This window comes from Canis aureus, chromosome 36, assembly GCF_053574225.1.
Source record: "Canis aureus isolate CA01 chromosome 36, VMU_Caureus_v.1.0, whole genome shotgun sequence".
Classification (NCBI taxonomy): domain Eukaryota; kingdom Metazoa; phylum Chordata; class Mammalia; order Carnivora; family Canidae; genus Canis; species Canis aureus.
Genome location: NC_135646.1, coordinates 24,529,962 through 24,545,248, shown reverse-complemented (window position 1 = coordinate 24,545,248; position 15,287 = coordinate 24,529,962). Strand labels below are relative to the sequence as shown.

The 15,287-nt window shown below is 33.8% G+C and overlaps 1 protein-coding gene across 1 annotated transcript in view; it reads right to left on the bottom strand.

The window, feature by feature from the left end:
• Positions 1 to 3,155: 3,155 nt before the first annotated feature.
• PGAP1 (post-GPI attachment to proteins inositol deacylase 1) overlaps positions 3,156 to 15,287 on the bottom strand; it is a 74,724-nt gene continuing 62,592 nt past the window's right edge. Inside the window, exons 25-27 of the mRNA XM_077885534.1 lie at positions 14,472 to 14,659; positions 12,230 to 12,334; positions 3,156 to 11,048 (exon numbers count right to left, since the gene is read on the bottom strand). Coding sequence (XP_077741660.1) covers positions 10,910 to 11,048; positions 12,230 to 12,334; positions 14,472 to 14,659 — 432 coding nt within the window. The 3' untranslated portion in view covers positions 3,156 to 10,909. The remainder of the gene's footprint in view (positions 11,049 to 12,229; positions 12,335 to 14,471; positions 14,660 to 15,287) is intronic.

The following is a 15,287-nucleotide window of genomic DNA, read 5'->3' as shown; positions in this document are numbered from 1 at the left end:
TGTGAATGTATCTGGCATGGATTCTGGTACAACAGGTACTCTAGGATTATCTGCTAAAAGGATACATTATAAGTGACAAGGCAGTCTATCTGGAATGTTTTTAGTAAAAGAAATTGCTTATTTTCTGTAATTTTCCTATTTTTCCTTTTAAAGTTATAAAATATAAATATATATAAATAAACAACTAAATATATATAATTATATATATAATTTTTAAAAGTAGGCTCCATGTCCATGGAGCCCAATGCAGGGCTTGAACTCACGACCCTGAGATCAAGATCTGAGCTGCAATCAAGAGTTGGACACTTAACCAACTGAGCCACCGGGTGCCCCACAGCTGTATCTCTGATTAAGAATTCCAGTTAGTTGTATTCTGGGACCTAAAGAACTTACTGCATTATAGTCTCATTGCAACAACGGGCTTCTTTTTTAAAAAAGTTAATTTAAAACTGTATGGTACTGCAACAACGTGTGTGTGTGTGTGTGTGTGTGTGTGTGTGTGTGTATGCATACACGCACACATGAAGTAGTCCAGGGATCAAGACTGTTTTCTTCTGTTTTGAAATTCACTTGGGGCGTCTCTGTAGCTCAGTCAGTTAAGTGTCTGACAGGCTCAGGTCATGATCCCAAGGTCATGGGAATCATTCCCTGCTCAGTGGGGAGTTTGCTTCTCCCTCTGCTCCCCGACCCATGCTCTGTCTCTTTCTCAAATAAAAAAATCCTAAAAAAAAAAAAAAAGAAAAAAAGAAAAAGAAAAAGAAAAATTCAATTAAGAGCACCTGGATAGTTCAATTGGTTTAGCATCAGACTCAGTTTTGGCTCAGGTCATGAGCCCATGGGTTATCTCATGGATGGAGCCCAGCAGGAAGCTGGCTTGAAAATGCTCTCCTGGTGCCCCTCTCCCCACTCACCCACAAATAATCTTTAAAAAAAATTTAAGGGGGGGCGCGTGGGTGGCTCAGTCCGTTAAGCATCTGACTCTTGAGTTCATCAGCCCAGGTTATGATCTCAGGGCTGTGAGATCCAGCCCCAAGTTGGGATGTGTGCTCAACAGAGAGAATCTGCTTGAGGTTCTCTCTCCTTTTCCCTCTAAAGTAAATAGCACAGTCATGCGTGCTCTAAAATAAATCTTACCAAGAAGTTGAAAGAATCGAGGGCTTTTCTTTCATTAAAACATTTTATATTTATCATATCCCTCTTAGAACCATGAAATAAACTATTACTTAAGCATAGCAATTATGAAAGACTAGCTCCTTGCTGTTCACGCTAGGCAGACTTCTAAAGCGGCCCCAAGATCCTCAGCCACTAGTGCCCCTATCTCGTATCACCTGTGCCCCTTGAGTGTGGATGGAATTTGTGAGTAGGACTGGAACGTGATTGTTATCTAGTGGCAAATGGGATTCTGCAGATGTAATTAAGGTTGGCCTCTAGCTAATCAAAAGGGAGGCAGCTCTTTCTGCCCATGGGTCCTGTCCTGTGCTTTAATAAAGCCACTTTTTTGCACCAAAACAAAAACAAAACAACTCACACACACACACACAAATCAAAAAGGAAATTACCTCAGTGGATCTGAGCTACTCACAGGAGCATTCTAAATCTGGGTTTAAAAAAAAAAAAAAAAACGAGTCTAAAGGTCACAGGGGAAGTTTACATTTCAAAATGTGATGGTGATTCTGTTGATCTTGAGGGAGCGAACTGCCATTTTGTGGAAGGGCACGTAACAAGGAGACCGGGAGCTCAGAAGACAGACCCCTGTCAACACCTAGAAAAAAGTGAGGAATCTTAGCCCCTAAGAACCTGAATGTCTAGGGTAGGACAGTAGTCCCGGCGATACCTTGATTTTAGAAGTGTGATTCTGAGCAGAAAACCCAGTTGGTCTGTGCTGAGACTTCTGGCGTATAAAACTGTGAACAAATAAATAGTTGTTTAAAGCTGTTAAATATTTAATCTGCTATGCAGCAATTATATATATAAAATAGAAAGGGAGTAAAGACGAAGTGGGAATTTGTTTTTTTTTTTAATTTTTTTAAAATTTATTTATGATAGTCACACACACACAGAGAGAGAGAGAGAGAGAGAGGCAGAGACACAGGCAGAGGGAGAAGCAGGCTCCATGCAGGGAGCCCCATGTGGGACTCGATCCCGGGACTCCAGGATCACAGCCTGGACCGAAGGTGGCGCTAAACCGCTGCGCCACCCAGTGACCCCTGAAGTGGGAATTTGAAAAAGGGAGAAAATCTAGTGGGAATGCTCTATGAGTCTTTCATTTTGTATACTCCATATTGCGGTGTTTTTAGGATAATTGTCCAAGTATCCAAGAAACTATGAAAACTTCTAGCAGTATATTTCTCATTTGAAAAAACTTACTTCTGGGGGTATATTCAGTAATAATATATATGATGTTAATACATGCAGGTGATTTTTAAATGTTGATATATTTAGAGATGCTGCTTAAAATCTTTTAGAAAACGATTTTTTTTAAAGAAAACATTTCTCATCAGTGTAAGAAGACACTGTCCCTCAAAAGATGTACTGCCCCATTTTTACTCTTTTCACTCACTGTTAATGAAGTTTAGTTCTATACTAAATTCCCAAATTATGCAGTGTCTCTTGGCATCACATAATCCTAAGGATAGTCTTTCTGGATGCTTCTAGGAGCTCTAGCAAATTAATTTTATTGACCAAAGCAGTTTGAGAATTACTATTTGGGGCACTTGTCAAAAGAGAATCCCAGGTTTCTTCCCTACAGATCAAATTTAGTAGTTCTAGGGTAACCCGGGAATCTGTTTACAAACTGTTTAAATTATTTTCATTTTCATGTAATTTGAGAAACTGGGCACCTAAGAACATATATAAAGTTAGCATAAGAAAAGTGGAAAGTATGATCTTTGGAGGAGACCTGTATTTGGGAGAAATAACTACATTCCTTTAAGGTAGAACATGAGCCATGAGATACAAATGCTACATACAAATGCTACAGCATATCATATTGTTATCTATCCTGCTTCTAATATTTACATGTGATGTGTCATTGTATTATGTGCCATGCCTCGTAGGCATTCGAATTTCTGAAATCCAGATGTGCTGTAAGTAATTTTGAAGGATTTTTTTCCTGAGATGGTACTGTGTAAGCAAGCAATCTCTGCACCACATGCTCTTGTTCACCAAATTTATTGTTGAACATTCAGAACACCAGATTACGACAGATTAAAAAGAAAGCACCAAAAATTGCTACACATTAATACCTGAGCGAAGACTGAGGGCAAATATTCACCTATGAAACCCCACATCATAACGCTGAAACACAGATAAAAACACATACAACACTCTACAGAGTATAATAAATAGCACTTTTTGTGAATTACAACCAGTTAAACGTAGTGTCGTACTTATATAAAAAATACACACAAAATCACACGTGTGTTTCATACACCTTATACAAAGTACTGGAGAAGATCATGCATATTTAAATGGAAAAATCTGCAAGGTGAAAATCATTTTTCTGTATATACTACAGGACAACCTTCTTTGCACTAATTGTTACTATGCACTGTGTTTTCTGGATGAGAACAAAGTTATTAATTTGCAAATAAAGGATTACTGGGTCTTTCTTAGCGTAACACATAGTTTGTCCTTTATAAACTTTTAACTATAACATAAAGATGGATGCAGGTTGACAGCCATGTATTTTATTACATTTCCTTGCCCAAACTATTTCCATCTTAAACTTAACATGTTTTAAGGAAAGACATGTTTTCTTTCTACTGACTTGTAGAGAAACTGAGATTTTTGTCTTTGAGGAGAGGTAGTAGAGATGAAATGGGAAGAAGAAATGTGTTGAGTTTATGTTCAAAATTGACACTGAAAAAAATACAACAAATCCTAAGTACACAGAGATGTGGGCATCTTTTAGCAGAGGCCATTATGTCCTATGAATGGAATAATTTGTCTTAATAGAAATTATATTATTTTAAAATAAGCACAGTAAAAATACAACTCTTTACATTAAAAAAAACATTAACACAACAGTTGGAACCAGTTGATACCTTAAAAATAATTATTAGCAAGGGAAAAGAGAAAAGGGGGAAATTATGTTTAAAAATATACTGCATGAGTCTGCGTTTAAGAACCGAAAATTCGTTATTGGGTAAACTAAGTGTGATATTCAAATATGAGCCTCAATAATCTCAGGAAAAGTAAGTATAGGTCTTAAGGAAGAATTCATGTCTTTGATAGTTTACTTATTAAAAAGACAAAAAAATTACATTTGAAGATTTTTCCACATGTAAACAAGTGCAAAACAGAAGTGCCACCACCTTTTCCTAAAATAAATTTATTTTCATAAACTTTAACCAAAATTACTTTTCTACATCTATGAAGTGTAAGTAAATTTTAATTCAAAATGAGAACTCTGGAAATTAAGGGAAGCCTCTAGAGCAAAGAAATACTGGTCAACTTTAAAATTTTTACTTCATCAACTTTAAGGGAAAAAAAGGGGGGGGCCAATCTAAGAAGACCACCCATAATAAAATATACAGTTATAAAATAGTAGGGCATTCCTTCATTTTAAGGCACAGTCTGTTTTATCCTATACGACTCTAAGCTCAAGGTCACAGTGATAATATGCGTTCAATTTTGGTCTGGTTTTTCATGGGTATGTTGCTACATTTAGTTAGTCGTAAGTTTAAGAAAGTAATACAATCACTTCAAAATAATATATCTAAAGTCAGTCATTTTTATATTTTCAAAAATGTAAGCACACAATACAATTTCCTGGATCACATACACTAAAAATTGGGAGATTCTTATCTGGAGGGAGAGATTATTTGTACTAACACTCCAACCAATGTATATTTGATTATGTAGATAGCATGGTTGTATTAAAATACAGGTATCTCTTACTTGGGATAAAATTATTTAACACCAAGGAAAACCTCATTCCAAAAAAACAATGTTAACTGAATTTTAAGTTTTGTACGTCATCTTTTTATTAATATCCAGTCACTACCAGTTACCTGGATAAACTGTCACTAATCAAGGTCAAATTTGGTTTTCTCTTGCCTCTTTACTTCCAAGGCTACTTTTGCAAACCGCATCAACATTGCTGGACAGAGAAACAATAAGTGACATTAAAACGATGGGAAAAATTGCATAATGTGAGGGACTGAAATTTGAAATTCCCTTTGAGAATTTCTATGGGGGAGAAGTTAAAGAATTTAAATCAGAATAAATATGTTTGTGAGTCCATCATTTTTCTGTTTTTCTCTCATGCGTACACCACCATGCATCAATGTTAACACTGCAGCATTAACACCACTGTTTATATTTTCTGCTAAAATATGCATTTAAAAATGTTTATTTCATTGTACTATGTAGGATATGGTAGATAATTTTCCCCTTTGAGACATGTGATCTGAATAGAAATACATAGAAAATAAAACAAATTCCACAGTAAAATCTCTATTACATAAATGAGAGACACCTGTACTAAAAATAATCTGTGCAACAAAATTTAAAGTTTTATAAAACAGAATGAATCTGTGATGAATGAAGCAAGATTACTTCAATCAATTAATAAAAGATCCTTATTGGGTAAATTAACTCTTAAACCTCCCAAAATCAGAGAACATTATTCCAGAAATCAGACAAAATATATTATGGCATATTATATATATTCAAAGAAAAATTCAGGGTATGGAATATAAGTTTTGGTGATTTATATATTTAATAAGTCCTAGATGAAAAATACTGAAAATATTATTTTGCTTTAATCCCAATATGTTAAGAAAAATTCATTGGCACAAATATCTAGAGGTATTTTACAGTTTCATTTAGCTTTGGTGGCAAAGCATATTTTGCTAACCATATGAATATAGTTATATTTTGCAGTGTAGAGTTTTATGCTAAAAAATTCAAATGTGTCTTTTTTTCTTGTAAAAGGGATGTAAAAAATCCAATACAAAACAAAACAAGTGTAACATGAAATATAAAATATGCCTATAATTTAGGCTTATGAACAGTTAATGGTTCTATGCTTTGTCTATAAATCTTTCACCAATAACATTACTAGAATACAAATACTAAAAGCAAAAATAACATTGAAAATAGCATACGAGCTTTACAAAAATGACTACTTTTCAGCCTTCCTTAAGTTTAAAATTCAAATATGCAAACAAATTTACACTACCCAAAATATATCAACAAATACAGTTTTTCACAAGTGTTCAAAGTTACAATGTACAGAATCAGCACAGAATAATTGACTCATATATATATCAAGTCCTATACAAAGTCATCAGAAATTGGTTACTTGGCATTTCAAACTATAGTCATTTTTGGCAGCAAAACATGCCAAACACTTTTAGAAAGTCTTGTATTGGATTAAAAATTTCAACCATAGACAACATAATCAACATGTAGCTTAAGGTATCATTTAACTTTTGAAAGACGTGTATTATTGATTCAGGTGTACTGTTATATTTATACTATTAATGAAATAAGTCTATTCTCACTATTTCCAAACTTTATTCTGTTCTTAAAACTGTTAATATACAAAATTCAGTCTTCTATATTCATAATATATCACAAAAATGTGAGTTCTTAAACATTTACAGTACACATACTCTCAGATTTGGATTACTGATCTCTTCTTTCCTATGCTTATTAAAAGTAAAGAACGCAAGGAGTCTCATAGACTTCCTATCTCCTCAGACTGTTGAAACATACTGTGAAGGAATGCATGAGTCATATTTATAAATAAAAGTTCATTAATTTGAAATGCTGTCCTTTGTTCAAAAAGAGTGAGATAAAATTTCAGCTCTTAACCATTTTTTTTTTGTAAAAGTATCTTCTACATTTACCTTGTGTGGCAAGGAGGCTTTCTGTCAGGGTCTAATTTCATAATGCAAAGATACTTTTTCTTTTTTTTAAAGAGTTTAAGTAATTTCCATACCCAATATAGGGCTTGAACTCACAATCCTGAGATCAAGAGTCACATGCTCCGCCAACTGAGCCAGCCAGGCTCCCCACATAATACAAAGATACTTTTAATACTTCCTTGGAGTGCACCATGCTCTCAAAATTGACTCCCTCCTGAAAAGCCTCATAAGGTATCTAGTTTCCTATGATGTAAAACTGAGAAAACAAAAAGTGGTGATGAAAAAATAACCAACTGATGCCTAGTCATAAAGTCACAACATATTTAAAAATTTCCCATCTGATTTTTAGTAACAGGTCACTAAATTTGCAAATTCAGCACTGTTAAAGTTTTACACTAAATCTCCTAATAAAGATATTACACAAATTTAGACCTAATGCCTAAAATGAAAATACAGGTCATTTGAACTATCTGGGGATTCAGGAATCAACAGTTCTAGTTTATCCCATAATCTTAGTGTTTCTCCCATTTTCCTTACAGCTTTCAAGAACTGAAAATTGAGTCTTACCTCCTTCTATTTCCCCTGGCCACTGTGTAAGAGGTGCTAATGAGCAGCAAGGTAAAATAAATATACTACGCTATGAATAACGAGTCTGAAGCATTAAGAAAAGTGTAGAACTAGATAAGCAAATCAGATAATCTGCCTCATTTAAATGTGTGTGTGTGTGGTGGAAATGTGTACCATCTGCATGAGTGTACCAAATGCAAATATTTACTATGCCTATTTTTCTTTACTATATAATCATGTAGATATCATAGTATAGTTCAACCAAGAAAAGGGTATCCCATTATATACATTGAATTTATCTGACCAAAATATGAAAAAATTAAAGATTAATCAATACATGATCAATATATATTGAAGAAACTCAAAATCAATGTGAACCAAGCAAGAATGGCTTTTTGCGACCACTCTTTTTAAATATTTTCATTCTGGTGACAACCAAGAAAAGAATTAGCAAAACTTGTTCAATTTCTTGCATGAAAAAGATCCAGAAAAGAGGTTAATGTTTTCTATCATAGTATCAGTTCCAAATTATAATGCTAATAACTCCACCTGAGGCTTTAGAAACACTAAACGTACTCAGTATTTTCCCTGTTTGATCTGTATGTTTGATCCAGTTATCAATAATAGGGTCCAAGAGTAATTTTTAGAAGCACAAAACTTACTTGAAATTCAAATTCTAAATAAAAAAATGTTATGGCTCTAGAGCTCAGAAGTTGGCTGAACTGGATAACCTGTAACTGCCAATAAACAATTTCATTTTTAGTAACATTGCTAATAAAGCTGTTGTGTTTTACCAGCTAACAATATAGGTTGTAAGCATGGTAGAAACGATGTATAATTTAAAGACAAAAGAATTTTCTTTTCCCCCAGTGACAGAAACATCAATTTCTGTAATCTTCAGATAGACAGAGTCTACCTTTACATCTCTGGTAGTTATTTGGGCTTAAAGTGTGTCAGGATTTGATAAAGACCCTGTCAAAGTGTGCGTGTGTGAGTGAGAGAGAGAGAGAGATGGCTAAAGACTCAACCTACTGTTGTTTATATAATTTTTAAAAGAGATGTTATTTATTTATTCATGAGAGACACAGAGAGAGAGAGAGAGAGAGAGAAAGAGAGAGAGAGAGAGGCAGAGACACAGGCAGAGGGAGAAACATGCAGGGAGCCCGACGTGGGACTCAATCCTGGGTCTCTAGGATCACACCCTGGGCCGAAGGCAGGCGCTCAACCGCTGAGCCACCCAGGTGTCCCCTATAAAATGTTTAATTAGAATCCTTTTTATAGTCCTAAAATGAAATACTTTGTTGGAATAAGACTTTAGGACTTGAAAACTACACTTACATGAAAATTTAGTGAGAATTAGTGTGCCCAGTCTGCTGCTTTAAAAAGCTAATCTCCGACTCTCACAAATGAGAAATTTAAGCTGGTTACACTTTATTCATGAGCAGTACTGACTGAACAAGAAGACTCTAGATGATACAATGATTGTGGCTGTCAATAGAAGATACAAACTAATGAATTTTCTAAAGTTCTTTATATAAATGTGTTTAAATTCAGAAATAGTCACATGACATATTTAACTTGTAACTTAAAATATAGTATCAGTGAAAAACACAAAAATACAATGTATATAAACTTATTTATGAGTGTATGAATAGGTAAACATAAGCAGACGTGTCCTTATTTAAATATACATGTGGTTTGCTATGGGACAAGTGTATAATAAACTCCTTTTCCTTTTAGGTACTGAACACACAAGCATTCTGTATTTTATCCTTTTGCTGCCTCTCTCAAACAAACAAGAGCCTGAAATGCCAGCCATGTGTACTCTGAGGTTATCACTTCCCTTTAATGATCTCCATAAGTGAAAATATAAATACTGAACAATAGGAATGAGGTTGGAAGAGAAAACAATGAAATCAAACAAACTGATAACCCTCACAGACAGTACACAGACACCCTCTTCGACTGATGGCAGAGCAGCAAGGACCTGAGGAATAACTGAGAAGAGAAGTGAGGTAACTCTCTATAGGCAATGAAGTGGGGGTAATCCTCTACAGGCAGTTAACAGCTGAGAGGCCGTAACGGAATCCAGAGGCAACGCTGATAAAATGAATCTGGTACTCTAGGACATTCCTGGGTACTAACGAGGACAAAAGTCCACAAATATTACTGGGATTTAAGGGCTTTACTTAAAAGGTTTGGGTCTTTAGAGCATACACATCCAAAGTTCCGAAGGGCTCTACGAGCCAAGTATACCTCTGCCTGAGCTTATTCTACCTTAAGGCAAAGATACTTAGCGCCATTACCTGCTCTTTTGTAGCTAAAAGTGAGCTGAAGTCTGAAATGAAATAGAAGTATTACTCTCTTTTCTGTCAAACCAAGGTAATCACCTTGGCAAATCAAGATGCCATTGTTAAACTCGTGGCTAAAACTTCCAATTTATTTACGTATACTGTTTATACTTACGCTATTAATGGGCAACAGCTGGTTATTCCATTAATAGTATAATTTTACATATCAAATGTGGTACACCGCTTGGTTATGCTGATTTTTTCCTATGGTAGACAAAAATTGTGCAAACCTAGAGTTTTTTTCTGACCACTGGAATCTTGTTATTTTAACAATCCATCATGATCTTAGGCACTTTTGGCAACCATGGGTCAATGAATTAAATAAAATGGTCTATACCGAACAACTGTACTACTCCAATGCCAGTAAGCAAATACCTGGGACAATTTTCTTTAAATTTAACAAAGATTTCTTTAATAGTCTCCTGATATTCACCAAGAATACAAAATAAGATCTGAATTTGAAAAGGAGAGAGAAAATTTCATGAAGTTTTGAGTTTAAATTATATTTTTCAATCTTATCAAGAAAACATGTCTCCTTAAAATTAAAAGTTGCATTTTAATCTTTGTTTAAAAAATGCCTCATTCACTGTGGCTGCCAAAAACTGACCAAAGACATTTTGAAATTATTTCATTTTCGAGAAATCAAACAGTTGTGAATTTCATCTTTTTCATTCATCTTTTAAGACTGTTTTCTTAATATGCATGCTGTAGCAAATACAAAGTAACCGACTTTTCAGGAAAGTTTGATGAAATGAGCAGAATGCTTGAGTTGAGATTACAAGCAATGCTACATTTACTGAGTATTTAGAAGATCTTTAGTATGGCCAATCAAGCAGAACAGCTGATAAGCAGAAGTCCTCAAAAACTGGCCACCATACGTTTTTACCAATTTTTCAAAAATGACTAGTACGCAGTTGCCATACCACAAAACGAAATCATGCTTCAAACTACTTTCTCAAGCATTATAAAACTAATTTCCTATTTTCAGTGTTGTAAAAATAGACTGGTCTTCTCCAAAGGATCCTGCTGTCCACACTGATGAATCTGTGCATTCCTTCTTATTACTGACCCCCTGAAGGTATAAATTATTTTTATCATTCCTTAAATCCAATCTTACATAAAGTTGCACAATGCATGGAGTAAAAGAGGAATGAAAACAAAGCACGGAACCCTGTATAAGTGTGCTGACCCAAAAGCAATTACACCAACAGCCAGAGGAAGTGGAAATTGTGAAGTAGTCTTCAACAATTTACTGTAAAGAAACAGAGAAATGTACATTACATAAACTACATTGTAGGTAAAACCAGAATATGTTGATCTTTTACATAGTTTTGAGAGTGTTCTAAATGATGTTAAATGAAGTAATTTTTCATATAATGAATTTAACTGCCTATAATTTTTGAAAATGTCAAGATAAACCACATTTTAGCTAGAGAAAAATATTTCTATTAAGTAAATTACCAGTTTTGTTTAGTCTTTTAAATTTTAACAACAGAGAAATATTAGCTGGACTTTTATTCAGCAATTCTACCTCTAAAAATTTATCCTTACAAAAATAATCAAGATTTACTAAAACATAACTACAGAAATATTTTAACCCTATTTGTAATAGCAACAAGACAAAGAAACTTAATCAAATAAAAAAGGAACCCTTAAGCCCTAACAGAAACAATGTTAAGACACTAAATCTTTTTAGAAGAAAAAATACTACTAGAACAGACTCTTACATTTTACTCTGAAAACAGAGAAACTAAGGATAAGAAGGGTTAAGAAATTTGTCTAATGACATAGAGGTATTAAATGGCAGAGCCAAGATTTAACCACAGGTCTGCTTCCTTCTAGAATATCTGCAAACAGCTGCCAGAATCAACTGAAAACAGGCTCCTAGAGCAAACAACTGAACCAGCCTAATGAAAAGCCAAATTTTATTATAGAGAACTTTAAACATAGATATAAGTGAACTAACAGTACCTCATATATATTACTCAACTTCAAAAGATATCAAGTCATGGCCTTGACATGATACCATGACATGGTATCAAGTCATCTTACTTCACCTATAATCCTATCCACTTCACTCCTCTGTACTTTTTGGAAACAAATCTTATTAGACATCTTATCTTTTAGTAAAAGGCGAAAGATTTATGCGATCTGAAGAGAAACCAGAGTATAGACATCTTATCTTTTAAGGGCTAAATTTTTAAAGAAACCAACAATATTATTGTATCCTAACAAGTAAAACTCATAATTAAGAAAACAAATATACTTGCATATAAGCTATACCTGCATACAAATCATAACACTGTACAATTACAGCTTTAACTTTAGGAATAATCAAAATATTTAGACATAAAGAACATGTTTCAGATATAAAAAAAAAAGGGTGATTAAGATTAGGAAGAGAGGTGAGAAAAAAAGATTAAACTATTATACCTGGATTTTATTGAAACAGTATGAGTATTTCCAAGAATTGCCATAGTTGGAATAAGGATAAATGCCAAAGGTTTACATGGATCGGGATTAAGTTTAAAGTAATACCTATAACAAAGAGAAAAAAAACAAAACAAAACCCATAAATCAACAAAGCACACCCAATTATTTTAAATGATCAGAATCAAATTAAATACATTTTACAACATTCTATAGATATGAGAGCTCTAAATAGCCATGAAATCTTTGATAAATAACTTTTGCTATAGATCATCTTTATACCTAAGGTTTTATGTGGGGAATTTTGTTCAGAAACTACTATAGGAAATGAAAATATCAAATATGGAAGCACTTCCTCTTAATAATAGGTATATGCCTGAAAGTCCATATAGAAATGTTTTTATAAAATACATTATTTAAAATATGTTAACTTTGCTCTAGTTAAAAAAAAAAAAAAAGGAAAAAGAATATGAAGGTTTATGTAAAGCAATTACCCCCTATTTTTAGAAATCCAAATTCTCATCTCTGGCATTTATGGAGAGAGTAAGACCTCTACAGTTTTTCAAAATCATAAATTTGTGCTTCTCAAATAATTTCTTCCCAAACCTGTGAATAAAAATCTGGATCTTGACTAAAATGAGGGACAAAGAAAGGATATTAGCATCTGGTATCCTGTTGATATAACTTATCAAACTTTACTTTGTTCAAGAAAAAAACTTCCATTATTTAGATAATTTGAAATTTTTATATTATTTCTAAAAACCATATTGAGTGGGTGATCAATTATTACTTGGATGAGGTGGCCTAAGAGAAGCCGACTACGGGAGAAACTCACTCTCTTACATTATGACCCAATTGTGAAACAAAAGTCCTCTTTGTGGAACAGAAGAAAATACGCTCCCTCTAAACAATGGATTGAAAATGAATTTGATTTATAAATGAGAAGACTAAGGGCGGGATACTGATTCAGAAATTCTGCAGTGTGTAATAAAAGAAGAGGAAATAGCAGGAATCCCTGCCTCCTGTGATTTGAAGGCCATTGTGAAGAAAAACAATGTACTGCAAGAAAGTTCTTCATATTAGGACATATATTATTGCATCACGTTTATTTATCTTTCTGGATATTTTTATAGCCCTTAATAAAAAATATTAAAAAAAATAAAAAATATTTAAAAATAAAAGGGAACCCGCAACTCAGCCGTCCCCGCGTGCTGTGCAGCTGCCACCAGCTCCGGGCCCTGCCGCTGCGACCCACTCCACGTACGAGGAGGTTCGGGAGCTCATGGGCAAGACCCGCTTCTCGTCAGACCAGATGGAGCAGCTCCACCGGAGGTTTAAGCAGCTGAGTGGAGACCAGCCCACCATTCGGACCCCAAAACCTGAGTCCACTCTGACCACAAAGCACGGAGCTCAGAGTCTTCTTGGAGAAATGCTTGAAGAGAAAACAATCATCTAACACACTGATGGAGTCCCTATGCTGTGCAGACTTGTCTCCAGTCCTCAGGAGCTTCTGTTCTACCTGGGAAGCCCCCTCCCTGAGTAAACCCATGAATAGATATGAATTTTAGATCATGAGGGAAATACAAACACACACACACACACACACACACACACACAAAAACAAAAACAAAAAAAATACACCTCTTCTGTTCTAAAAAATATTTATCAATAATTAAATTTTCTAGAAATAATCTTAGAGAGCATTTTCACACTCTGATTTAACCTAGAACAATTATCACATGGCAAGGCAAATAATGGTTTTCAGTAGTAAAATAGGTGGTCATTTATTTTAGTTCAATGTTTGATACTCAGTTGAAAAGTACACTTTTTTTCATTATCTCTAATCTTTTTTTTTAACTCTAATCTTTTTAAATGTATTTTCTTCCTCCCAAATTTAAGAAAACAAAACTGATCTTGAATTGAAAAATACTTAAAGCACTAGCATTATCAATACCTTAAGTCAAGAAAATAAAGCAGTTTCATATGTATTAGACTCACAGAAGGTTAAAGCTAAAATAAATAAAATACAATTCCCTCCTTTGAGCAGATTTTGAGAAAGTTTATAGTCCCAAAGTTTATATTCTTGTAGTAAGGGAAAAAATATAAGTGCATTAAAAATAAATTTCAGGTGATATATAGCTTCCTATTCTTGAGGAAGTTTTACGGATCACTAGGAATCTGGTTAGTCTCTACTTATATTTATTGTTTGAACCACATAAATTATAATTACATAAGTCAAACACACCTGAGATTTTTTAACCAATAAATTAAAGATGGCATGCTGAGTAATACAATCCATGTTAATAAGTTAATCACAGTATTGTGCATGTGAAGACTATCTTCAGCATCATTGGCAGATAAACGAAGGTGGTGTATTGTAGAGTCTTTATGGTGATTTGATTTTTTTTCACTTCTTCTAGAGTGTTTGGGATTCTACAAAGCAATAAAGTAAAAATACTAAGATTATTTATTTAGTTTTTATTTTACTTAGAATCATACTCAATTATTTAATAGCTAAGTAAACACATCTTTCTATTATCAAACTGATATATTGAAATTAACCTTGTTCAAAGTAACTTAAAAGTTATTAGTTATAAAATTTTTATTCCTTGACTTGCTGTTTCCATTGCTAAGACTATATTCTCTAAATAATTACTTAACCTGTAACAATAATTACTTAACTTGTAACAATAAATATGACATAAGTACTGATAAAGATAAAATTAAAATTAGATAGGGGTGCCTGGGTGGCTCAGTCAGTTAAGCATCCAACTCTTGATGTGGCTCAGGTCATAAAGCTCCTCATCTGGCTCCAGCACTGGGCGTGGAGCCTGCTTAAGATTCTTTCTCCCTTACCCTCTACCAGTCCCAACCACTCACCCCTCCCCTCTACCACTTTCACACACTCTCTCAAAAAAAAAAAAAAAAAAATTAAATTAAAATTAGTCTTATTAGGTTCACTTTTCTTAAAGTTGCTTAAATTCATGACATCTTTTTTAAACAGTGCAAAATCCTAACTTAAAAGAAACAAACCTTTTTATTTCCCTGTGTTCTTTTATAT